This window comes from Xyrauchen texanus, chromosome 33, assembly GCF_025860055.1.
Source record: "Xyrauchen texanus isolate HMW12.3.18 chromosome 33, RBS_HiC_50CHRs, whole genome shotgun sequence".
NCBI classification, from domain to species: Eukaryota; Metazoa; Chordata; class Actinopteri; order Cypriniformes; family Catostomidae; genus Xyrauchen; species Xyrauchen texanus.
In genome coordinates this window covers 31,371,015-31,398,667 of record NC_068308.1, presented here as the reverse complement: position 1 = coordinate 31,398,667, position 27,653 = coordinate 31,371,015, and the positions used below count along the sequence as shown (strand labels likewise).

Genomic DNA, 27,653 nt, shown 5'->3' with positions numbered 1-27,653 from the left:
TAAGTGAGTACAATATATGACCTTTTGTTTTATATACTATGTAGGCTGTTCATGCCTTGTTTTGAGTACTATATATGCACTGTAGAATGTTGAATGTAGTGTATACTATGTAGAATGTTCACACCTCGTTTAATTTCAAGGGCTCTAGTGGTTTTGAGGACCATATTCACTGTGTACACTATGTTCACACCTTGTTTTATTTTAAGGGCTCCAAGGGTTTTTGAGTACTGCATATGTCTTCTAATGCATTAAATGTAGTGTATACTATGGAGAATGTGACTCTAGTGGTTTTTGAGGACTATATATGCACTGTAGTATGTTGAATGTAGTGTGTACTATATAGAATGTTCACGCCTTGTTTTATTTTAAGGGCTTGGTGTTCACATTTACTTTGGGTAGTTTGTTGGCACTTTGCCTGGCATTTAACAACATCGTTTTCCCTCTGCAGTGTAGATTGTCTTGTGTTTTTAACCAGAGGTGAAATCATTATTTTGTTTTGGAGCAGTTAAAAAATAAAGCAGCATAGTTCATAATGTAGTGCACTATATTTTATGTAGCTTCATGCTTAGACTCAATATTTAATGTTTTTTTTTATCACACACACTGTTACAAAGCAAACACAGAACTTTCCCCTTACGTTAGCAAATTGTTTACATTCAGTTATTTTTTTTTGGGAACCAACTCGTAATTTTAAAAAAAATTTAATAACCATAAACTAACCTTACCAGAACGTTCCAGTGAGGTTTTTATGTGACAACCTAATATGAACTTTATTTATAATTTTTTCTTTTGCACAATCATATTTTTTCAGTATTTGTATGATGATGATTATTATTATCAGACGTCTTTGTTAGACAACAATTACATGAATGTAGAAATTAAGATCAGAGTAAATGGGATTTGCAGCCAGAACGCACTATAATGTTCAGATGAATTTCATGAAGTATACTCTTCACAGCGTACTTTAAAACTTTGCTGACTAACAAAATAAGAACGTTCTTAAAACGCTGTTCTGGGACTAGCATTCCCAGAATATTCTGGGAACCAAAAATTGCTAGTTTGGTAATCATACAACACTTTAATATCTTGGGTGTGGAGCGATAAAGAGGGATTTAAAAAAAATAATCAATAAATGTTGCAGTAACGTTTTTTCTGAGAATTCAATCTCACTTTCAGGAAGAGATTTACAGCCTTCTGACAGACTGCAGATGTGACGTTCTGTGCATGCCATCAGTTTTTCCCATTTTTCTAGTAGCAGATATAATTTTTGTTGTATAGTGTTATTTTGACATTTCTGCATATGTGACACATTTGTGAGTTGGACTACTTTTTAAGCCATGCTAAATGTTTCCACATCTCGCGTGCTTTAATAATGGCACTGCTGTTATCTTGAATGATTGACAGCTCTTTCCGCATTTGGACAAGTTTGCATCTTTTGTTTCGAGGGAAATCAAGCTTCATGTGTTCTTCGTTCACAGAGGTGCCTTTTCCGTAGTGCGGAGATGTGTGAAGAAATCCACTGGGCAGGAATATGCTGCTAAAATTATTAACACAAAGAAACTGTCAGCAAGAGGTAAGACACTTTATCTGCATCTTACTTGCTTGTGGGGATTAAATTCAGCACTCAATCAGTTGCATATACAATGCAATATGGGATGAACCTGTTGTATGTGTATTGAAGGGAGGAGAAGAATAGGCATCATCATCAGAGATTTCAGATTTTTAATAGAAATGTGGATTTACGTTTATGTATTTTCCAGACACTTTTACATTTTAGTATGCCATTACATTTACATGCACAGTTTTAATCTATAATCGCATTATCCGTGTTTGTTAGTCTTACTTTGTAAAAACCGGACTGTTGGAGAATAGCTTGTACAAAGGGCTAATTATTGTTTTAGTTTGACCGAAATTGAACTTTTAAAGTGCATGTAAACATACTGTTTGTTCCCCTGGCATTAAACCCAGAACCTTGCCATTGCTAGAGCTATGCTCTACCAGTTGAGCTATAGAAACACTTAACACATTTGGGTGTAGTCGAGCTGCAGTCTTTATCTGTCTGTCCAAGTATACATGATACAAAACGTAATTGCACAATCCAAGGAAGAACGTCAACCGAGGAAGTGTGAAATACACATTGCAAGTGTGGTCCGATTAATGTGTACATGGTGAACGAAGCCGAGCTATAGTCGCATTATCCAGGTCTGTTAGTCCAACTTTGCAAAAATTGGACTGGTATGATTTTAGTTGGACTAAAGTGTTAACATGACATTTAGAAAGATGAAATACTATTTTAGTCCAACTGAAATCAAACTTTTAAAGTGCATGCAAAGAGACTGTGCTTGTTGCCTTGCAATTAAAACCACAACCTTGGGTGTTGTGGGTGCAACGTTCTAGCAACAGGTTTGTTTGTCCAACTTTGCAAAAATCAGGCTGGTAAGATTTCAGTCGGACTAAAGCGTTTAGATGAAAAAAAGAATGACTATATCTGTCTGACAGAAATCAAAGTTTTAAAGTGCATGCAAACGGTCTGTTTTTGTTCCCTGGGAAGTGAACCCACAACCTTGGTGTTGCGAAAGCCATGTTCTAGCAACTGTTCTGTTAGCCCGACTTTCCAAAATCGACTAAAGCGTATACGTAATATTTAAAAAAGATTAATGATTGTTTTGGTTGGACTGATATCAAAGATTTAAAGTGGATGTAATCGACAATGTAGTGTGTATGATCCCTGGGAATCGAACCAACAGTTTTTGTGTTGCTAGAGCCATGTTCTACAAATTGAGCTACAGAAATACCAGATACACAAGGACTTGTGTTTTGAAACCCAACATGTTTGTTATTCCTCAAACTGTTTTTTTGGAGAAATGCATACATAATTACTTGCAAAGTGACATTAGATCAAAGAAAGGACTCTTTCTGTCTCTGTCCATCCCTGATTTCTCAGAATTTAAAGTGCGAAAGTGAGAGACACATAAAAAGGTGTTGTGCCCTGCTCAAAAATCTGGCAAATAGTCCCACCTGCAGTTTAGCAGTAATTTCATGAACCTTTTTGCACAGGCATGTGTTTATCAGTACCATGTGGTGTTGCAGAACTACGTGTTTTGTTGTGCAGCTCCTGAAGTGTAAAGCTGCTTTTGATTAGAGTAAAAAGAGAATGGGAGCGCTCGGTAGGAAAAAAAGAGGTTCTTTTTAGTCATTTCGGTTGAAGAATGATAGATTGATATTTCCAGGAACAAGCCGATTTAAGGTATGTTTCAAGGCCCTGCATAGGTTGCTGTGGGAAAGGCGGTATTCATTGGCGCATGTTCATTTGTCTAATTTGAATGTTCAGTTGCTGCCCAGAGACACTGGAAAACTTGGCTTGTAGCTGAGTCATACACTAGGGAGGATTTTGTGTAATTTGATCTGATAGTAAATTTTATTGTCATATAAAATTATGACTGTTGCAGGCAAAGTGAAACTGAGCCATTGATTGCTTGGGAAAAATGATCATCCAACTTCGAGATGAATTTTGTGTAATGATTTCCATTTTTTTATGAAATAAGCATTAATCTCAAGCAGGACTCAACAATAAAGATGGCCCATAGTCAGGGTGAGAGAGTTTCGGGCCAGCTGACAAAACTGTGACTTACCCTGTCGGGCCAGAGCTGTGTTGTCACAAGATCTTACTTTCATTGATCATGTGTTGTTATGCTTTTTGAGCTTAAACGTTTGGTTTCATGTGATGAATTGAAAATTGATGTTGCCAGTTCTGTTAATTTAAATACCTAATTTAGTACTGCTGCACCGAAATTCTTGGCCGAACCGATAATTCTGGACACACTGGTCCAAAAACCGAAACTCAAAATGATAATTTTAAATTAGACTAAATTAAACATCTAAATGTTATTATTAGAGATGCACCAAAAACACTTTTTCTATAACTACATATTTCACTATAAATAGAATTACAGAATTTTCTTTACAGAAAGGATTTACAAAAAATATGTGTAGCCTATTAAGAAAAGCCTATTTTATTGTTAACTACTCTTCTGGATAATGCAGTAGGTAAAGTAACAGAAATGTATTTTCTGCCTTTTGTCTCTTTTGGCCGAAATCTGAAATGAGCATTTTATGCCATTTTCAGGGGCTGAAATTTCTTTGCATCCCTATTAGGGGTGGGCGATATGACCAAAATATTGTATCACGATATTAATAATTTTAAATATATACCAATAACAATATATATATAACTTTATTCTAAGATTTGTCTGGAAAATCAATACAAATGATTCTTTTGAGGCTCTTAATGATAAAGTCATGTCTATAGATAATATATGAATATCTGAAGGCAAACATTGCCAGTTTTGTTTGCTAATATCCAACATCATTCAAGCAGGATTTTAGGAAGGGGGTGCTTTTTAGTTTAAAAACCATTAGAGATGTTTGACTTCCTTTACAGTGCTTTAAGGTAAAAAACAAACTAGAATTCAAATTGGTCTTTTGTTGTCCGTGTTCTCCTGTCTCTGGAGAACAAATATAGCCTGCTGAATCATGCTGGAATCGCGCAAACTTGCTTCATCCAGAGATACCATGTGCGACAATCTCAAAATAAATTTTTCCAAATGCAAATACATTTTTCACGATAACTTATAAGCCTTTAAATACAGTCGGACCGTGAGCTCAGAGGTTAAGCGATGGTATATGCTTTTGCTGAAGCCATCAGACCCAGCTTTTAGAAATTGTGTTTAAAGGGGTCATGAAGTGATATTTCTTTAATAATCTTCCCTGAGGTCCAATGATAATGTTATGAAAGTTTGTCTCACCAAAACGGTCACAATTTAGTAATTCTAAAAAATGCTGTGTTATAAATAACCCAAATTGAGTTGTTTTTAGCCCAGCTGCTGTTTGAATATGGGACAGAACACGCGTTGGGCTAAACTACCCCAGCAAGTTGAGTTGTTCATTTTATCACCACAAATGGGTTATTTATTCAACCCAAATGCTGGTTCATTTTTACAGGAATTCTGGGTTAATTTGATCTCATAAGTGGATTAATACTTTCTGATTGTTTTATCCTTAAAACAATATTGTACAATAAACCACACCATAAACAAATGTGTAAACATGGTAGCTCCTTTATTTTTGCACAAATATGTACAATAAATACATTTAAACAAACATTTCAATAAACAGCATATAGAACAATAAGTTAACATTTATAAATAATGTTAAATACACTAGCCATTAAAAACATTAAACACCCATTGTATTATTAAAAGGATTGTTCACCCAAAAATGAAAAATTTCTCATTTACTCACCCTCATCCCAGATGTGTATGACTTTCTTCTGTTTCTAAAATGATTTGTTTTTGTTCAGAATATCTCTGCTCTGTTTAGTCCATTCTATGGAAATGAATAGTGACCAGAACTTTGAAGGTACTAAAATTAGGGCTGCATGAAAATAATCCATAAGACTCATAAGTGGTTAAATCCATATCTTCAGTGATATGATAGATGTGGGTGAGAAACTGATAAATATTTAATGCTTTCTTACTCCTTAATCTCCACTTTCACATCTGAAACTAAATATGTGCCATGTGATGTGAAAGAAAAAAAGTCTTAAATATTGATGTGTATCTCACTTTCAGTCATTTAACCATTGAAACCATATGGATTACTTTTATGCTGTGTTTATGTGCTGTTTGGAGCTTAAATGTTTTGGTTACCATTGATTTGCATTGTATGGACCGACTGAGCTGATATATTCTTCTAAAAATCAAATGATAAGAGTATTTTCATTTTTGGGTGATCTATCTCTAAATGTTACTTTACTAGAAAACTATTTATATAAGGAATTAACAAAATGTATCACATTAAAAATGATCTATGTGCAGGCCTGTTTTGCTGAGTTTATAATTTAGGGGAATAAGGCCATGACATCTCAGCCTGCTGGAGGTACTCCACAATATTTGATCCAACCTACAAAAAGACAATAAAAAAAGAAAAGGAAAATGTTTAAGGAAAGATATCAACCCGTATTCAAATAGTCATCAGAATGCTGGAGGCATGGCTAATAAATATAAATGTTTCTGTGCAATAACAGATCAAAGTTTGCACCAGTTTGTGATTTTTCACACAAGTGTTTGCCTCACTGGTGATTGTTTTAAAGTTCAAAGAAAAACTCAGACTTTGATTTGATATTCGATGGCTCATGATGAATTTATTCATTAATAGTTCGCTTATTTTCTACCATGACTTTTTTTCTACTCTAAACTCCAATACGTTTTCAATGTTTACTTTGCACACCAACAGTTTTCATATGTTGGACAAAGCTCCGCATGATGCTTGCGTTAAGTGGTGTGTTGAAGCCCAGAAGTCTGTGATGCGAGTGTTGTGAAACATCCTCCATATCAGCGCACCGCTAGCATCCGGTGTAGACAGGGTGATGAGACAGGGTATGAACTAAATGAATCATGTTGGTGATATATTTTCTATTCAAAACGGCTAATTTCGCCGAATGGAGATATTTGCATTACTAAAAAAAATCTGAAAAAGTAAGTAAACATATTCAGCGTCCAGTGGGCATTACAGGCTAGCAAGGCCAAAGCTCACGAAGCTTGTGTGACATCTGATAACAGCTGATGTCAAATGAGCTGCCCAGTTCTGATTATGGAACGGTATCTTTGCATTTTCTGGTGAACAGTAATGATAGTATAGATAAAAACACTGACACAAACCTTATTTCACTGAATAAGTCCTCCAATTTGTTTGTGCTGAAAACCGCTAACTCCTGAACACTATCTAAAATGCCAGCGTCAATTAACTCATCAGCTTAGCTGTGCTGATGCTACAGCTAGGTTGTCGCATCGGGATGGAGGGAGGGGTGTATAGTTCCAGCTGTCAGTGAAAATGACCCAGCCACTAACCCAGTGACTTTGTTACATAAAAACCACCCAACAGAGTTATAACCCAATAAATTGATCCAACAGGATCAACCCAGCATTTGGGTTGAAAGAATTACCCAGCATTTTTTAGAGTGTATGATCAATTTGCACCTTGTTTTTGGCCCTCCTTAAAACTTGAACGTAAATGCCCAGTTATTATTATTGGTTAACATCATGCAGCCCCTCAAATTTAGCAAACTCAGTCAGAAGAATATAACAAAACAAAATTGCAGGGTTTACACATTCAACACTTTGCATCTGAATATATTAAACTGTTCCTCTCAAGTACACCTCTTTACCTTAGGATCATAAACCATCAAACCGTCATGACATTTGAAATATTCATGAATGAAATGGTTTACTTCCATTTTTGAAGTGTTTTTAACAGTCTCATCCTTCAATAAAAGGTTCCTTTGCGAAGCTTGAATCGCATTATAACAGTTTACAAACGATCGACATTGACTTGAGCCGAAAACAACTAACACATCATAGTCCAGTGCACTGTGAAATTACGCACACACATACTGCAGGCGCACTGAGGTGCAGATTCCCGGAAACACTGAAACGGTCAAAGATGTCCTATGTTTACATGCACCAACAATAAAAAATTGGGCAGATGGTCGAAAGAACGTGTCCATGACGTGTCCAGAAGTTTGATATTTTTCCATCATTTTTAATTGGATTGTCATTCGCAATGCTTCATGGGATTGTTGTTCATGCCCTTATGAAAGAAGTACACAATTTTGTCTTTGTGTCTGATTTTTAAATACATTGTTGCTTCAAATCAAAGTTTGTAATGAAGCAAAATGGAAAATATTGTCAGTGATAGAAAAGCTCTCAACTTCTGGCCTGAAAAAACCTTATTGTTGAACCCTTCTCTGATATAGCTTGTAGAGTTTCGGTCTGCTGCATTATTTCTAAATGTACAGGCTTCAGCAGGTTGGAGAGTCTCGTTTGTTATAACGGCGAAGGCTAGTTAAGCGTCTTATGCAGTACGTCTTTCTCCCTCCCTCGATTTGCTGATTTGCAGTTTTTCATTCAGTTAATGTGAAATTAAGTGGGAAGCATGGACAGTGAGTGTCTTGTTTATGGCACAGCCATTTTCTTTGTTGAGTGCTTGTGTCTCTAACGGCTCAACCAATTAAGGGCTGCTGTACTAGACCATGTTACAGCCGGCCTGTTAGCCAGAGAAGAGGAGCATGACGAGAACTCTTTAATCACTTATATGGAGATTCTTGAAGTTGCCCATGAAAAGGTGTGGTTCCTGTCTGCTTGGTGTAACTTGATATTCAATTCTTTCGACTGAGATGGATACTAGGTATAATGTTCTCTCAACTCTGGCTGATGTGTGTGCATTTAATTCTAGTTGATAAAGTTCAATTCAAATCAGTTTGCAGACTAACACCTCCCCGCAAAATTTTTGGTGGCCTGTTGTTTCCTTTTTTGTTTTGTTTTCTTTCTATCCTAAAAGATGAATTGATGCTACATTCAAGTCATGTTGGAATGATTCTATCTACAAGATGAGCACACATCATGCCACCACATAATGGTGTTTTTTAATAGGGTGTTTTTTAAACCGCGACAGTTCATAGTGACCATTATGGAATGATATTCCGGACATTATTCAAAAGGAATTGCAAATTGTATTTGCAATTGCGTTTTCAATTTGTGGACGCATAAAATGTGACATAATCCAAACGCAATTGCAAATCGCGCATTACCGTTTGCATTTTCGTTTAAGCGAACGCACAGTGACTGCCAAATTTCAAATGGTAAAGCAAAGTCCGTTTGCAACTGTGTTTCCCATATCTTACGAGTTTTGGCCCTGTCATATTTAAATTGCAATTTCAATTACCACATCTGCTTTTTCACTTTCTCAGCGTCACGTATGTAGCCAGCCAAAACTCAAATGGAATACTAATTCCCTTAGTATTTCCATTTCCGATGCCTTACATGGAAACCTGTCAATCAGGGTCAAGGGTGGGATTATGCTATGGGGCGTGTTTGTCTTGGGAAGTGACGTCACTCACAGTCGACTGTCAAGAGGTGATGCCCTGAACAGATGCCGGTTTATCAAATCAAATCACTTTATTGTCACACTACCATGTACACAAGTGCAACAGTAGGTGAAATTCTTGTGTGCAGTTCCGAGCAACATAGCAGTCATGACAGTGATGAGACATATACCAATTACAGTAAACAACATAATTTACAAATCAAATGTACACATACTTACACAACACAATAATTATATACAATGTACAGTAAACAATACACACAATATACAGTACAATAAGTAGGAGTATATGAAAATATATATATATATATATATATGAAGTAGTATATTGAGGAGAATATGTTGACAGTCCAGTGTGAGATTATAGATGAATAAAGTGCAGTGCTAATTATTGATCGTGATAGACTGTGAGTGACATCACTTCCCAAGACAAACACGCCCCATAGCATAATCCCACCCTTGACCTTGATTGACAGGTTTCCGTGTAAGGCATAGGAAATGGAAATACTAAGGGAATTAGTATTCCATTTGAGTTTTGGCTGGCTACATACGCGACGCTGAGAAAGTGAAAAAGCAGATGTGGTAATTGAAATTGCTATTTAAATATGACAGGGCCAAAACTCGTAAGATATGGGAAACACAGTTGCAAACGGACTTTGCTTTTCCATTTGAAATTTGGCAGTCACTGTGCGTTCGCTTAAACGAAAATGCAAACGGTAATGCGCGATTTGCAATTGCGTTTTGATTGTCACATTTTATGCGTCCACAAATTGAAAACGCAATTGCAAATACAATTTGCAATTCCTTTTGAATAATGTCCGGAATATCATTCCATAGACCATGGCTTTTAAGGTCTAACAAATGCCCCCCCAACCCCCAAAAACCCCCTCCAAAAAGCATTATTAAAAAAAGTCCTAATGACTTGTGTGCAATATTCCAAGTCTTCTGAAGCCATACCATCACTATGAATTGGTGTGTAAAAAAATACCTGCATAATGATTCTAGAAAATTGTTCATTTGTTTTTCACTGTGAAAAAATGTAATAAAAATAACATCATATTTGCTTGGAACAACATTAATAATGCTAAAACAAAGTAAATAATGATAGAAGTTACTGTTTTGGGTGAACTGTGCCTTTAAATGCCAGTAGGAAAGTGTATATTCTTTGATTCCAAACTTTCATCTGTAAAATAACTGTTTTGGGTTTTATTTGTAAATGTTGACTGTGCAGTTTAGGTTATATATATTTTGTGTTCTGTTGAAAATGCTACACATGCCAAAACTACATTTCCCAACGTTTCTCTGTGGCATGCACACATTTTCTTTCCATTTTGTAACATTAGCACTAAAATGGGCCCTGTATTATGCTGGGTAGAGAAAAAGAAAGAAAGAAATATGAATTTGCCTTTTGCATCCATTTTATTTTGACCAAAATGACCTAAACGCTCATCACATCAGAATTACACAAGAGCTTCCCTGGAGTACTTGAAGGCAGCATATATTTAGGATGCTGAATTGTCCAAAAATTTTGATGGTTTTGACCAAAAGCTTATTGCAGTAGCTAGGCAACCGTGTAGCTAGGAGTGTACGTGATTGGCTACCACAAACAAGGAGCTCAAGATTTGAGAGTTGATGGTCGGTGTTGAGAAATAGAACAAATGAGAGGGGGAAAAAAAATCCCTTAGTGCTTCCTAGGGCTGCACGATTTGGACAAAAAGTCATATTGCGATTATTTTGAAAAATATTGCGAATGTGATTTGAACTGCGATTATAATGGTAATGTTTTCCACATGTTGTACTGCAAAAAGGCTGCTGGAGTTTTCAAACTTGAGCCCTCTTAAAAAGAACCAAACTGAGACCTTTTTCAGTTCAACCACAAACAAATAAATATATAAACAGTGAAACAAAGTCTTCCTCATATCCAAATGTTACCATCCACTGTGTACCTATTTTTGTTGATTTTGTGATAGGGTCTAAGCCCATTAATCATCATCATTAGTTTTTGAAACAGTCAACTTGAATATTAGGGATTCTCCAATCAGGTGGCCTGAGAGAACGAGAGAGGAATGTGACAGGGCGGAGGGCAGGGACGGGTTGTGATTTTACACACCCGGTCCCTTATCAGGCTAATTAAGCCTCCGAGAGGGAAAAAAGGCTGACTGTGGATGGTGGTGCGAGAGAGAGAGAGATTTTACCATTTACTGTCAGCTGCCTTTATCCCTCTCTGAGGCTTAATTAGCCTGATAAGGGACCAGGTGTGTAAAATCACGACCCGGGCCCACCCTCCTCCCTCCACCCTGTCACAACGCTTCATGCAGGATGCGCCAGTTTAGTGTAAATGAAGCGTTTAGCGCACGTAAGCAAACGGAACCAAACTCAGAGCACTTCTGTTGCTCTAAGCATGAGAGGAAGTTGTGGAGTGCAGAACCGCTCTGAAGACACCAACAATGCTCTAATTTAGTATAAACTGGCAAGAGCAGCGCAAATAAACTTTGTAGGGAGAAGAATTTTTATTTATTTAATTAAATTGCAGCCCTTCCAGTTTAATAATAAGGTCATATCATGGTTTCTGCAAATTTTCTATTGCCTCTGATTGTATTCACGGAGACCAGAGCTATGTCGGGGGAGGGGAGCAGCAGCAGCTATTTGCATTTAAAGAGACACACAAAAACGGCGTGTTTTTGATTCCACCCAAAAAGAGGCATTTACAACATGGTATAATAAATGATCCGTGGGGTATTTTGAGCTGAAAATTCACAGACACATTCTGGGGACACCTGAGACTTATATTATATCTTGTAAAAAGGGGCATAATAGGTCTCCTTTAAGACATTATATATAAAAAAATGTTTTTTTGGATGAACTATCCCTTTAAGGGTCTTTTTAATTTGACATTGGTCAATCCAAGAAATATATATAGAGCTGAGCGATAAATCAAAAATACAATCGAAATTGTGATATGATGTAGTGCAATTATTCAACCGAAATGGCTGCTATTTAATTAAATAGTCTGCATGTTATATATAAGCACTGTAGATACATTGATTGCACACTGCTAATTTCAATATGCTTGACCGCTAAAAGTTACTATACAAATTTTTTTGAAGAATGGATGGAGAGCATTTTTCTGCTTTTAAAAGGCCAAAGGCCATAAAAGGCCAAACAAATGTCTTTTAGTGTTCCACCAAAATAAAGGCTTAAAGGTCTAACCGGACTGCAAAGCAATGCCACATGCAACTTAATTATAACGTATTATTAGGTTCCAAAAAATATTGTGCAAAAGTGGTCACAATTAGGTTTTTGTCCATATCATTGAGCCCTAGAAATATATAAATGTTTTCTGTTGTTGTGTCTGCCATATCTATGTATCTGTCCTCATCTCTCTTTTCTTGTGTGGGGGATTGCTTTGTATTGAGGTTAATCCACTTATTTAATTGTATTTAATTTGCTCAGAACAGGGAGGCATGCCACAAGTGTATCTAACTTCGTATTTGTTTTGTTTACCTGTTTGTCAGCGTGGCAATAATTTCTTAATCCTTTGCAGGCATGTGTTTTTGATCATTCTCCTTGGTCCATTATGAAAGCAGTGTGGGAGACCCAAACGGTTCCTTAGATCCATTGGATTCAGATTAAGCTGTTATTGAGAGGACTTAACCTCCTGACTTAGGTTGACTTAAGCTCCAGTCACCTAAAGGACTAGTTGCTTGTTTGGCTGAATAAAAAAAGCATACCATTGGAATTACCTCAGTATTTTGCTGTGATAATCCCTGATCGCAATGCCAGAGTTCGCAGTCATCCAAAAGGCTGTATGTTACCTGTCCTGGTGTTTGCTCATACACTTACAGATTTACAGATTTAGCTGTTTTGGAAGGAAATTGGTACTTTAATTCACCAAAGTGGCATTCAACTGCTCACAATGTATAGTCAGGACATTACTGATGTAAAAAAACAGCACCATCTCTATTTGAAAAAAGTCATTTTTGATAAAATCTAAACAGGCCCCATTTCCAGCAGTCATCACTCCAACACCATATACTTGAGTAATCATGCTAAATTGCTCATTTGGTACTAGAAAATCACTTGCCATTATATCAAATACAGTTGAAAGCTATATTTGGTTGTTAAATGAAGTTTGTTTTTGCATTGTCACAGTGTAGTCTGGCATGTCATATTAGGTCAAAAATGGCAAAAAAGAAACCGCTTTCTCTAGAAACTCTTCAGTCAACCATTGTTTTGAGGAATAAAGGCAATACAATCCGTGAAATTGCCAAAAAACTGAAGATTTCATACAAAGTTGTACACTATAGTCTTCAAAGACAAAGAATAACTGTCTCTAACAAGGACAGAAAGAGATGTGGATGTACAACTAAACAAGAGGATAAGTACATCAGAGTCTCTAGTTTGAGAAATAGACGCCTCACATGTCCTCAGCTGACAGCTTCATTGAATTCTACCTGCTCAACACCAGCTTCATATACAACAGTAAAGAGAAGACTCAGGGGTGCAGGCCTTATGGGAAGAATTGCAAAAACAAAAGCCACTTTTGAAACAGAAAAAGAAAAGGTTAGAGTGGGTAAAGAAACACAGACATTGGACAACAGATAATTGGAAAAGAGTGTTATGGATCTTAACCCCATTCAGCATTTGTGGATCAGCTAGACTGTAAGGTGTGTGAGAAGTGCCCGACAAGACAGTCACATCTATGGCAAGTGCTACAGGAAGTGTGGGGTGAAATGTCACCCGAGTATCTGGACAAACTGGCAGCTAGAATGTCAAGGATCTGCAAAGTTGTCATTTTTGCATGTGGAGGATTTTTTGATGAGAACTCTTTGAAGTAGTTTAAGAAGTTTTGATTTTTTTTTCTCGAATTGTAATAGTAATTTTTCACATTATTAATGTCCTGACTATACATTGTGATCAGTTGAATGCCACTTTGGTGAATAAAAGTACCAATTTCTTTCCATAAGAGCTAAATCTGTACATTATTCCAAACTTTTGGCTGCCAGTGTACATATATACACCCAAAGTGCACATGTATATGTTGTTTGCACACATGCATAATTCCTTTTGAAATGGCTTAAAAGGTTGTGACTCCTGCAGAAAAATGATGATCAAATAGTCGTGTTTAAGGACTTGTCCTCTCTGTGAAACTGCCTGCCTGCCCCATGACATCATACTCTCCCTCTGACTCATCTGACCAGAAGCATTATAACGCATTTTTACGTCATGGGCCATTAATATCACTGTCACTTATCCTGCGTGAATATTTTCCGGACTGCATGCTTCCCAGTGCTTCATCATTGGTGTAGTCATTTTCGGCTCTCTGTGCACATTTTTGCAGTGCCGCCAGTTACACTGGAAAAGGCCATTCTGCAAAATATGAATGCTCATTATTAAAAGTAGTACATGGTGCATTGCAGATTAAGTCAAAAAGTATTTATCCCAAGTGTCGTGGGTGTTTGAGTTCAATACAAATTAGTTATAGTCTGAAATGTTGGCTAGGCCGGTTAATCCAGTATATTTAGCCATTTTTAGATTATTAACCATGGATTCAGCAGTTTTTCAATTTTCCTAAAAATTGATGTCCACATATGTAGACAGTGGGACTACATTGTGAGATCTTAAATAACACTAAGCTATAGAAAGTCCATTTTGTTTTTCAACTAACTGTTTATTATGTTTCCAGGAGTGTTGGTTATTCATGTTTTTGAGACGTTACAGACATTACATCAGAAATTAGCATAATTATTTCTTATTCAAAGTAATGTCCAGCATCATCCAATCACTGCCAACCATGTTAAAATTAAATGTAGCATTATACAATTCTGAATTTATGTGCTGATTACCATTTTCCCATGTCTGCCAAACATGTTGATGTGTCCAAACATCATCTGCAGCCGGAAACTGAACTTTAGGTCAGATTTTATGATTGAATGCACTTAGAAAGCTGCATAGAAAGCAATATGATGCTCCCTATTTAGTGAATGACTTACCCTCCAGTGTGCTGTGTGTCTTCACTGGCCTAAAAACAGTTTGAAATGCACCTTATTTTCATCCTAACTCCGTATAAAGCCTCTGAAAGCAAATGTTTTTTGCTTATGGATGAACCTATTTATTCTCAATGTGAAACTGCACAGTAAAAATAGACAGTAGGAATGCATTAACTAATGTTAATTAATAGAATTGATAACAGTACAGTGATAACAAAATAAGCATGCAAGCTATTCTTTTTTATGCCTTGACACATTCTTTTTGGTGCTATTTTGGCATGCACACCTCAAAATTAACCTGTATGATTTAGATTTTATATTCATTTACTTTGATATTTTTAGTTATATTTTGTTTATATTAAAAATTTTCCCTCCAGTGGATGTGCTGTTGTTCTTTCATTTAGCTCTTTATCTGTGGATATTTTTTAAATATTGAAAAGTAGTAATGGCGAATGTTGAACACTAGGGTAACAAGGTGATCATGTGACTTATTCTCACCTGTGTAAAGTTTGTTTGTGAGACTCCACGAAGGAGGCCCATTCCAAAGGGCATAGTAGGGGAGTTTTAATTTATAATTTTTTTTCTAAAAAGGCTTTTTGATGGATTAAGAGTACCATGATAATTTTTCTTTTTTTGTACTAATATGAAGTTTATACCCCAATTTTTGGAGCTCTATTGTTGGACATTGATTAGTATTGAACTTGGAGTATTTTTATTTTGCATCAGTAACTTGACTTGAAAGTCCCTACCAACGCCTTTGTAGAACATATTCAACAATTGGTTGTTATCGGGATGTGTAGTACATGATATGAACAAATTGAAAGTACACAGTGCGTACTTAAATTAAATGTTCCTAATGTGCCGAGTGTGCGAACAACCCAAATCATAATCCCCTCTCCTCTTGGAATGCCAACCTCTTTGTTAAGCCTCATTCTGAACTCTATTGTGTGAATGGAGAACTGCTAGAACTGATAAAAACGCATCCTCACTATGGGAAGCGAAGCGGCATTGTGTTTGGCTCTTATTTTCTGACCAGGAGCACGAGCTTGCCAGATGCACTCGTTTTGCACTCTTTGTTCTGTGCTGTTGCGTCATGTGCCTTTTAGAAGAAAGCCTTCCATCGATTGCTCTCCCTCCCGAGTCTCGTTCCTTCCTGCTTTCTTTGCCATTTGTATCACTCTGCATGCCTTCTGTTTCTCATTTCTTCTGCTATGATGACCGTATTAAAACCAGAGATATTGTGAAATCACTTTCCCGAAAAATTTACTTTTGTTAAATTATCCATGCACTAAATTTATGAAAAAGTGGGGTAGTCGAATAAATTGAATGTGGATGTTGAGGAGTTGGGGCTTGAGGTAGAGGATAGGAGGCTGGAAAATGTGATTAACTCTTAAGGGGTTGGTTGTGTGAATAGTTCTCTCTGGCAGGTACTGCATAAAATCTTCCGAAGACAGGAAAGCAAGCGAGACAGGAAGAGCAAATCATCCAGAGAAAGAGAAGAATTACTGGCAGAAACCTTTGCCAAGTGGTTCTGGCAATGAATTGAACCTGGTAGAATGACTCAGGAAACTTAAAGGGGTCATCATTTGGAATAAATTTTTTCTTGTATTGAGATAAAAGAGCTTGTACTACTAGAACATATTGTAACATTCAGGACTCAAAAACTCTGTCCCGGACCAGAAAGACATTTATTAAAACTGCAAAAACGGTTTGTTCTGTACTTTCACAACATATTTCAAAGTTAATATTTTTAAGTATTGCAATTGTTTAACTCATGATAATGTATTGTTATTCTAATGCCAGGAAGCACTATTTTTAATGACACTCTCACATACTGTAAATAAATGAAAATGGAAAAACGAAAATATAGTGTATGGGAAAAATATAGGACGTCGTCTTCGAAACACACAAAAAAAAAAAAAAACGAATTATGTTTTTTGCACTTTACTAACATTTAAGTGGACCTCAACAACAACAACAAAAAAAAACATTTATGGTATGACCCCTTCAAGATAGAAATATTGACTGCCATGCAAATTCTTTTTTCAAATCAGGTGAGGAGGTGAGCTTTTATAAAATGTTAATGGATGCTGTAGCTGCCAAGCTGTTTGCATTAGATTGTCAGTAAGTGTGATATGTTTCAGCTGAATTGAGAAGTCGCCAATCCACATTTAATGGATCCTGTCCAGATAGATCAGAGATGGTCAAATTAACTGGAAAAGATTGCATTGACATCATATTTTGAAATCTCTTCAATTTCTTACAGATTTGGAAGTATGAGAAGATACTTAATCAAAGCCGAGGCTGGGATACTGTTAAGTACATTTAGGTCCCTGGATTACATTTTTCGTTTTCTGGATCAAATTCTAAATCATGAGTTGGCGCTTTGGGTGGCATTGAGTCATTGATCTTCTCTTATAGCACGGATGAGTTAAGCTAGAGTCCTCGGAGATCCGCACAGGCCCTGGCATGCCGTATTGAGATCTCTGTCTACCCACACACTCAAATGCAATGGAAATGCTAAATTAGTCAGCCTGTTAGTTCAGCAGAGAGAGAGACCTAGTAGAACTTGTATTAACAGATACTGCAGTATTATTGTTAACTAAATACAAATAAAATTTTATAACCAGTTATAAACAATATAGCTGGAAAAACTACACATTTTAGAGTCACGATTAGGAATGCACTAATGTATAGGCTACCAATATTCATCTGCCAATTACTGACCAAATTAAAAACATATCAGTAACAAGCATGAAAATGGCGATTTGAAAACCAGTGTTTTTTATTATTAATGTGAATTCAAATGCACAATCCAGAAATAATAATATTGACAATATGTAGAATGGTTGACACTCCTAACACATGTAATATTAAATTTTTATTCTTTGCTGTTCTCATGTTAATGCAAAAAAAACAACAAAAAAAATACTGCTCTGACAGTTGTGATAACGGCAGTTGATGAAATGTTCTGAAAGGGTCCGCTGTTGTTATACAGTATGAGAGCGTCCTCTAGAGGTGAAATAAAAACCATCACTTCACTGATGCCTTGTGGTGTTTGTTTTGACACGTGAGACTAAATTCTGTATGGAGCGGAACACTTCAGGTGTGGATTTATAACATCAACAATGAAAATGTATACAGTACACATTGTCATACCATTATAAAGTAATTAATCTATTAACAGCAGAATGTTTGCCAAGAAGGTTGAGGACACTAACATTAAAGCTAACCTCAAGCGGTTAGACAAAAATACACAAGTCCTACCCAAGTGTTTAAATGTCAATATTGTTACCATCTATTTGCATTAGTTTATATTCAGCTGGTCACTTTTATGCATTTGTTTGCCAGCTAAATTGCATATTTAAAGCTAGTGAAGTGAGAAAGCAAATTAATATCTTGATGCAGTCGAGAGAAATGTACAAACATATCAGAAATGCATCTGATTTCAATAAAATTTTATCCTCACTTTAATACGATGACTTCAGATCGATCACATTCTTGCCCTAAAAAAGCTTGGCACAGCGCAACAAATACAGTTTAACAGAAAGCTGGTGTCTCAGTATGATTTTAAAGTTCTTTTTAATTAGAAACATCATCTAAAAAACAGCGCTCCTGCACGAGACGTTAAATAGATGTTCGTCTAGTGTGCGTTTACATATAAAACAAATAGGTGGTTGCGAAAGCATTTGGTGTGAATAGCCCCTTACATTTGGTGGAGGTCTTTGGCCATTGTGTCCTGTTCTCTTATAAGTGTTTCTCAGATTAAGCCAGGAGTTGTTTAAATGCTTTGTCAGGAAAGATGTTTGTAACGGGTAAGGGATGGGCACGGAAGCGGCGGGAACTGGCAGAACAGTCAACGTAAACTTTAATGACATAAACTCAACTTAAAACACATACACACACACACACGTGACTCTCTTTCTCTCAAACTGGTGCCTCTGGCTCGTCTTTATCCCACTCCTGGCTGATTAGCCCGATTCAGGCCTGGGCGTTTGTCCTCACGGGCCGGCCCAGACCTCCTCCTCTTCATAATGTTCAACTTGGAAATGTGTGACTCGAGATTCTCGCTTTCTGTTCCAGTCTGTTGCGTTCTGTCTGTTTGAACAGCCACTTGCCTGGGCTCATAGTCTGAGCTGCTTCACCACCAAGTTCAGCCGAATACCACTGCTATCATTGAATATTGATATTGATACTCTACATACAAATGTGGTATTTCGCTGTTATTATGAAGCTTGAGTCTGGAGTAGTAGAAATCAGTGCAAGTGTAACACCATGTGAACTGTCTATTGAAGCGTTCCCCCCACTTATTATACGTTTGACATAATATTCTTTTTTTAACAGCCAGGATAGGAAATTTCTATACAATAATATAAAGGTGCAGAATGGTTTATGTATTTATTGCGCCCTATTGTGGACCAAGGAACAACCTTAATTTAAAAATCAGCTGACTTTTAAAATTGGAATATTGGTTCATATATATTAATATTTATATATTTATTTCATTTAAATAAGTACTATGCATTTTCATGGTTCAGTCAGTACTGTTTATTTTACATTATTTTACTATCTGTTTATTAATTGGTTATCAGCAGGTACTGCCCAAATTATGTATCAGTAAAATCCACCATTGGTTGACATAGTAATAGCCTATAGTTTTTTGTTAAAATCGGTATCGGTATCAGCCAAAACTTTTCATATCAATGCATCCCTAGTCATGATGTAAAATTACCAGTTTGAAACCTTAATTTTTACCCTTATAAAAGCAAAATTCCTGGTTCTATACAAGTTGAGCTCAATCAACAACATTTGTGGCATAATGTTGATTACCACAAAAATAGTTTATACTTGTCTCATCTTTTCTTTACAAAAAGCAAAAATCAAGTTTACAGTGAGGCACTTATAACGGAAGTGAATGGGGACAATTTTTAGAGGTTTTTAAGGCAGATATGTGAAGCTTATACATTTATTATAGCACTTACATTAATTTCTCTTTATAATTTGAGCTGTAAAGTTGTTTAAATCATCGTTTTAAGGTCGTTTTAGGGGTTACAGTGTTAAATCGTCATGGCAACGAATCTGTAAAATTGGATATAATTTACACAGAAAAGGTTAGTAAGCGATTTACCATACTAAAATTATGCACACATGTTACTTGTGTGTTGTGGCTATACTTTTGAAATAGTGAGTATTGAAAATAAAATAAACCCTGCAATGCTGAGGCCGTACGTGAATCCATCTTGTAAGGTTGAATCTGGAGTGTGATCCAGGCCACATCCAGACTAATACATAAATAAATTAATCGTGTTCCAAAGTATGCGGTACTAGAAAGCGTTTTTAGTCTACATTTTTGGTGGAGGAAACGGCATTCCAGTGTTTTTCAACTGAAAACGTATTTATGTCCATTACCTTTTGAAGAAAAGACAGAAGCTGTGTCATGCTAATGCTAGCTTTATTTCTCTCTCTCAAGTGTTTGTCAGGTAATCCTCACATACTCCTGTGGCACTCTAACATCCTGTAGATAAATATTTGCCTACAGGTCTGTTGTATTTACTTGTAATTGTTTCTAACTTTTTACTGTATGTGTGTACAGTTTATGTAATGGCAGTTATCTTGGTGCTCTTATCTCCACGGATGCTAAACCTCTTTCTTCTGCCTTTATTTTTCTCTCTGTGCAGTTTATTGCTTTCTCTTATATCCTCTACCCCATGTCGTTCATGTGTTTGTAGGTTGTGTGGTGATTGGTGTAAATGCAGTGTTGGTAGCTGCCATGTTTCTTTTATGTACACACACACACACACACACACACACACAAAGGATAGCTGCACCAACGTGTGAGGACGCTACACAGACAAAATTATATTTATACTGTATAAACAATAGATTCTATCCTCTACACCTAAACCTAACCCTCACAAAAAGCTTTCTGCATTTTTACATTTTCAAAAAACATAATATGTTTTTTAAGTGATTTGAATTATGGGGACACTAGATATGTCCTCATTAACCACATTTTTACTCTTGTAATTACCAGTCTGTAATCTAAAAAAATGTCCTTGAAAACCACACACACTCCGTTCTGAATCATGCAATGTCACGGAGTACTCCTCTTTCTTTGAATGAACTGCTGACCTAAAACACACACACAGTTCCCTTACTCTCTTTTTTCAGCGTCCTGTGAAGCTGCCCTCTATCTGTCTCTTAATCACTCGATTTGTGTCCTTCACAGTTCACACAGCACAAACCCGAAGATCCATCCTGCCTCTAGAGACAGAGACCTGCCTCTAACACAGCTCCCAAAAACCTGCTTCTTGTGTAGCTCCAGATCACAGAAACTTATCTCTAGCACAGCTCCCAGAATGCAAAGATCTGCGTCTTGCACAACCAGGGCTCAGTCTGCGACTAAATGGTTATATTTTGCGACCTTTTTTTTCAGCTGGTGTGACTACAAAGTTTGTCAACTCTGTTTAATTATGCGCTGCCGATTTTTTTTTTTTTGTTTTTGTTTGTTGAATATCCTCTGAAAGTGGGATGAGCCATCGCTATCTATCTATTTGAGCCACGTGTCATGGGTGGATCATGAACACGCCCAAGTGGACAGCGCAACCATAGAGCTGGTGCTTTTACTCACGGACAGCAATGCGCTGTTTTTTTAATGGTCCGCACAGCACGTCGAGAGTAAAGAACATGCGCTTGCTAAAACCAGTGAGAAGTGTGGCTTGAGTGGCCATATGAACTGATTTATTATCCTTTTTACTTCCTTTTGTAAGTACCACACTGTGACCCAGATTTTATTTTATATTTTAAATTTGTATCCCCTTTTTTCCTAATTTGGCATGCCCAATTCCCAGTACTTAGTAGGTCCTCGTGGTAGCGTGGTTACTCACCTTAATCCGGGTGGCAGAGGACAAGTCTCCGTTGCCTCCGCTTCTGAGACATCAATCCATGCATCTTATTACGTGGCTTGTTGTGCTTGACACCATGGAGACTCTCAGCATGTGGAGGCTCATGCTACTCTCCGCGATCCATGCACAATTTACCACACGACCCACTGAGAGTGAGAACCACTAATCGTGACCACGAGGATGTTACAACATGTGATTCTAACCTCCCTAGCAACCGAGCCAATATGGTTGCTTAGGAGACCTGGCTGGAGTCACTCAGCACATGCAAACTTGTTACTTCAGAGGTGGTAGTCAGTGTCAATACTCGCTGAGCTTCCCAGGGTCCCTTTGTTTTGTTTTTGAAGTAAAGGAGGGACAAGTCAAAATCCATTTTTGTTGTAATCAACAATTCCACAGAAATGTCAAGCACACCAATTAAAAAATAAAAAGTTACCAAATGAACAAAACGGCCTTTTAAATTCTATAGTGGTGTAATGAATAATTGAAAATGCCGTCCAGACTGCTAGAGGGCACAGCTTGCTTACACAATGCTTACTGAAGTAGTCTATTTTAAAGAACTTATTGAGATTTCACAACCAGTCGTGCAGCCTCAATGGATACCATACCAATGTCTCTGAAGTGAAAGTTTACTGTTTTTCCTCATTAATTTGAGAACAATAAAGAATAAAATAAAATGGGCCATAAAGTGCTAATTTTTATGATTTTATCATCTTCCTTGTGGTCCAATGATAATTTATTACAAATATTCACCAAAACAGTCAGAATTAAGTAATATATGACCATTTTTCATCTGTTTTTGGCCCCCTGTTTGAAATGCTCGGTTTTGGTCTAAGCGCCTCTTTAAAACTTCAGCATAAATGCCCACTGTTCTGATTGGCTAACATCGTGCAGCCCCTCAAATTCAACAGACTCAATCAGAAGAAAATAAAGCCACTCAACATTATAAAACAGAATTGTGGGGTTTAAATCTTAATTATACTAAGATGTTCATCTCAAGCACAACTGCTAACACTCAGCACCATAAACTATCAAACAGTCACGACATTTGAAATATTCATGAATGAAATGGGTTATAGTATTGAAGTGTTTTTAACATTTTAACAGCCTCATTCTTCAATAACAGTTGTTGCAAATCTTGAATCGTATTATGACTGTTCATAAAGCAATCAATGCTGAAGCAAAAAAAGATGAACACATCATTGTCTAAATATCAAGGATTAAATATCACATGTTCTTTGGAGTGCCAACCCTTCTACATTCTGTGGCTATCATTATATCTGGAATGTGCATTTGAATTCAAAGATTTATTTTAAAGTGTGATAATTATGAATGAACCATTGGTTTTTCATATAGTTTTTCATTCTTAAACCAATTTGCAGATGGTTGTAATTTGGTAATTAATTGGCCGATAAATATTAGTGGCCGAGACATCGGTGCAGCCCTACTTTAAACTATTATATGGATGCTTTGCAAGAACTATGGTAATTATTCATAAGGGCATGTAGGAAGTAGAATCAAGGACTTAAAAGCCTGTATTTCTGTGTTAAATATGTTCTAATGTTCTCTGATTGTAGATGAAAAAAGTCCTCAGAAATTCCAGGAGATCAATTCTTTATTGTCAAATTTGCATTTCAATGGGACAACATTCTCTCTTCTCCAATTAGCATTTATTGCTGCAAGTCTAATATGGCGTATAATGCTTAATAGCAGCGAGTCTTGGGCTGATTGAGAAGCTGATGTTTGCATTGATCTCTTACAGTGGAGCAGTTTAATGGCTTCATTTGTGCTATGTGGTGCTGGGGGTTAGAGGAAAGTCCTGCTCTAGACTTCTGCTTGCTTGCAGCGAGAGGTTGTCCACACTGTTTTCATGCTATGTAAGGAAGGTGGGGGTGCCCTCCAGTTATTGAGTGTGCTGCAGTCTCTCACCCTCTTGCCAAACCACACTGAATGTGAAGTATGTTTGGCGTCTCTTGGATAATTCCAGCGAGGCCTGACAATCTAAGGGAATGACAGCATTTGTCTTTTTGCCATCTAACTATACCTTCAACAGTTTTCCCAGCACAGTCTTGCTAGCGTCTGCAGATAAGTACCATTGTTTCAGAGCAAAGAAAGTTATTACATTTTGATGATAAGCATTTTTCTTTAAAACAAAGTGCACTAATGAGACCACAAAAAGACTCCGGATAATTTATTAAGAAATTAAATAACATCAATTGGTAATCATGTTGTCTTCAATGCAAATAAATATGTTCAGGTAATCAGTCTCACAACCCTTCTGTCCAGTCCTGTCTGAAAGGGTTAGTTAAATCCCCTTGAATTGCACAAGCAAGGCAGTGTAAGGCTTTTTTACTTGTTATCTCTAACCCACACTGTCTCTCAGGGGTTTTGGTGGAAGAGATGAGTCGTTGGGCATTTTAATGAGGTGTGTATGTGGATATCTTTGCTCCTGCCTTCAGAAGAATGTTGCCGGAGAGTAGCAGAGCGAATCGTTTTTTGTTGAGTGTCATTTATGTATCTATCACAAGCATTCATGTGAAATTCTTTTACACCACTTTCTTGCAAATTTATACCTGAATCTAGAAGAACCAGGGAAATAGAGAGCTAAAGGGATGTGTATGTGTTGTGTTTGCGAGGTTCACCGTTCTGATGGGGTCTTACCTAGGGCTGTGTTAAAAAAATCGATTTGGCAATATATTGCAATATTTATTTTCGCGATATACTACATCGATTTCCAGCTCAAAAAAATCTATAAAAAAAAAAAAACACTGTGTGAACTACAAGCTCCATTCCTGTTGATGTCGCAGTACGACTAGCTGCCCAGAATTGCCGGGTGACATTTTTGGTAGAGTGAAAAGCTGGAAGCAGCATGGCAGATGCAGCTGACAAAACGACAGCGGCCCCTTCAAAATGTAAAGCCTATGTGTGGGTGCACTTCGGTTTTAAAAACAAACCTTGGAGCATGGACTTGGATAAAAAAATGCAATATGCAAGCTTTGTCACGCTGCTATAAAATATTCAGGTAACACAACCAACTTGCGAGCGCACCTTGTCAGACGCCATGCAGATATAATGTTACAACAGCCTGCATAACACCACTAACAAACTTCCATCTACCTCAGATCGAGTCGTTGGTGCATTTAATTTGTCATGATTTGCGGCCCTATAGTGTCATTGAAAACACCGGCTTCAGGTATATGGTTAACATCATGGAGCCGCTCTATGTGATCCCGAATCGCAAACACATTACTGAGGTAGCTGTGGCCAGGATATATGAAGAGGTGAAGAAAGTAGTAAAAACATCTCTTGGCTCAGCAGAAAGAGTGGCCCTTACGTGCGATGGCTGGACATCGAGAGCCACTGAATCTTATGTTACGATCACAACGCACCACATCAATGAGGACTGGGAACTGATTTCTCATGTTTTGCAGTTGAGGGCAATGCATGAGGGCCATACTGGCAGTAACATCGCTGAGCTGTTGAAAGGAGCATTAGAGGAATGGGACATAAAAAAAAGCAAGGACCCCGCTATAGTTACAGACAACGTATCAGACATCACCAGCGCAGTTTGGTTTGCTGCATTTGAAATGTTTCGCGCATACCTTGAATTTGGCTTCACAGCGCGCACTGCAGCTAAAACCAGTCGCCGGATTGCTGGGAAGTGTGAGAATAACCAGCGGTGTACTGCGTGAAAAACAAAAGCTGCTAAATCTGCCTCAACACAAATTGCTCATTGACATCATTACCAGATGGAATAGTGCTCATGACATGCTGCACCGTTTCTTAGAACAGCAGCCAGCCATCCATGCTGCCCTCCTCTCAGCTGAGGTGAGGAAGACAGAGAAGGAGATCTGCACCCTCAGTGAGTCATACATAACATCTGCTGAAGAAGTGGTCACTGCTATGAAGCCCATGAAGGTAGCAACACTTGTTATGTCAGAGGAGACCACTCCAACATTATCAGTTGTATTTCATTTATCAATGTGATGTATTAAGACTACCCAGATCGTACACAGTAACTTGTATTTCAGCTCTGTTTTTAAACTTCCAGTGAACTGTGCAATATCTCAATACGTATCGTATCGTGAATTCCTTGCCAATACCCACCCCTAGTCTTAGCTGCAGCGTTATCAAGGCTGGACCATTACTACCAGGATTATTTAGCTAAAGTTTAACCTCAATTTATCAAGAGTGTTAGCATATCACAAGAAAAACAAAGGGCTTCATCTTGAACAACAAGATAAGGTGGCGATTTTCACACTTGTTTTGGCTGTCACACCTGATTTGAGTCTTAGTGTGTGTTATCTCACGTATTTGCTTATTTGTCAGAAGTAATTGTGTGTGATGTTTGTCAAGTGAGCACACATCAGGGGTTAGTGTTTAATGTTCATTGACTCTTTGAAATTTGATTTGAAATTAACTTTCTCCCTTAAGCTAAATGTATTTCAGATCTCATTAGCATTTAGGAAAGGTAAAATGACAAGGAAAGAGCACACAGATACAATTGTACATTTTAGAAGAAGCTCTGCTTGTTAATATGAATTATTAACTTGAGGTACCTCAAGATTCTATTTGATTCAGGGAGTCACAATCAGATTTCTAAATGATTCTTCATGATTCTGGATTATTCAACAATGTAGGGGATTTTTGGTGAGTTTAGGCTTCTTTGCTAAATTCTGTGTAAAGATTCTGCAATAAAAAATTTGACATGCCCTTAGAATTGACTAAGTGGTTATAATGATATGCCACATCAGAGTGACTTTTAACCCTTTAAGCTCTGAAGGTTTTTTCAAAGATTTCCTGATTCAGCGGCATACCCAACATTAAAGGCTTACAACTCGACAACAAAATGTGAAGTGTGTGGTATCATTGTAAAGAAAAATGTTCTATTTTAATGATATATATCAGGGGCCAGCGACCATTTTGACATGGAGTGCCATTTTTTATTTGCCTGGTCAATGGCTGTGCTTTTTGTTTTGTCTCCCATTCAGCTCATGAAAACACGCTGTGTTATCATGATGAAGGATTACATCAAGATGTAGATTGGAATGTAGGTGCGAATTGATATATATAAAATAGTCTACTCCTCTCTCGCCGTTGCTGGTGTGCCAGTGATTACCCCTGCCAGCATTTGCACGCGTTCCATAGGTTGCTGACCCCTGATATAGGTTATCAGGGATGGATTATGAATTGCAAAGGCCCCAGGGCCAATTAACTCCAAGGGCCCCCCTCCAAAAGTTGTTATGGGGGGGGGTGGTTCATTTTCATTGTTGATGGGTTTTCGAACGGGGGGGATCGGCAAACTGGATAGCGCAATTTTAAAGCCCAGTCGGTAATCCATCCCTGCTGATTATAGGGATGTGTTACACTAGTCAATTAAATGGTTCTGATGCTGCTCGTTAATTTTGTTCATCAAAAAAATTTATGCTTTTGAGTAAGTAGCCTAAAAAATTACTGTGTATTTTCAACTAGGTGCCGACTGCTTAATGGGTTAAACTATCTTTTATTCTGTGTGTACGTCATGTTTAGAATACATTAGGTTTATTTTAGGCTACATCACAGGCCTATTTATTCTATCCTATAGCATTTATTTTTTTTACATCGTAACTGTTATTGGTTAATGTTCTTTACCAAATAGCTGTCATATTAGATCAATGGCATTTTCTCTCTCGTAGATTTGGCCTAGCCTACCTGTTTATTATTTTCATTGCTCCTGATTGTTTTAATATGTTAATATTGTTCCCAATCTTCTCCTTTTTCAGCCCTATTTGAAAGCTGATCACCTCCCCTAAGTAATGCTTTTTTATGTTCCGTTTAT

At 37.2% G+C, this 27,653-nt stretch overlaps 1 protein-coding gene across 15 annotated transcripts in view; it reads left to right on the top strand.

The window, feature by feature from the left end:
* The window catches only part of camk2g1 (calcium/calmodulin-dependent protein kinase (CaM kinase) II gamma 1), a 120,680-nt gene that overhangs the window by 612 nt on the left and 92,415 nt on the right, over nt 1-27,653 (top strand). For all 15 annotated transcript variants that reach the window (XM_052102370.1, XM_052102361.1, XM_052102366.1 and 12 more), the window contains exon 2: nt 1,479-1,573. In XM_052102370.1, coding sequence (XP_051958330.1) covers nt 1,479-1,573 — 95 coding nt within the window. The remainder of the gene's footprint in view (nt 1-1,478; nt 1,574-27,653) is intronic.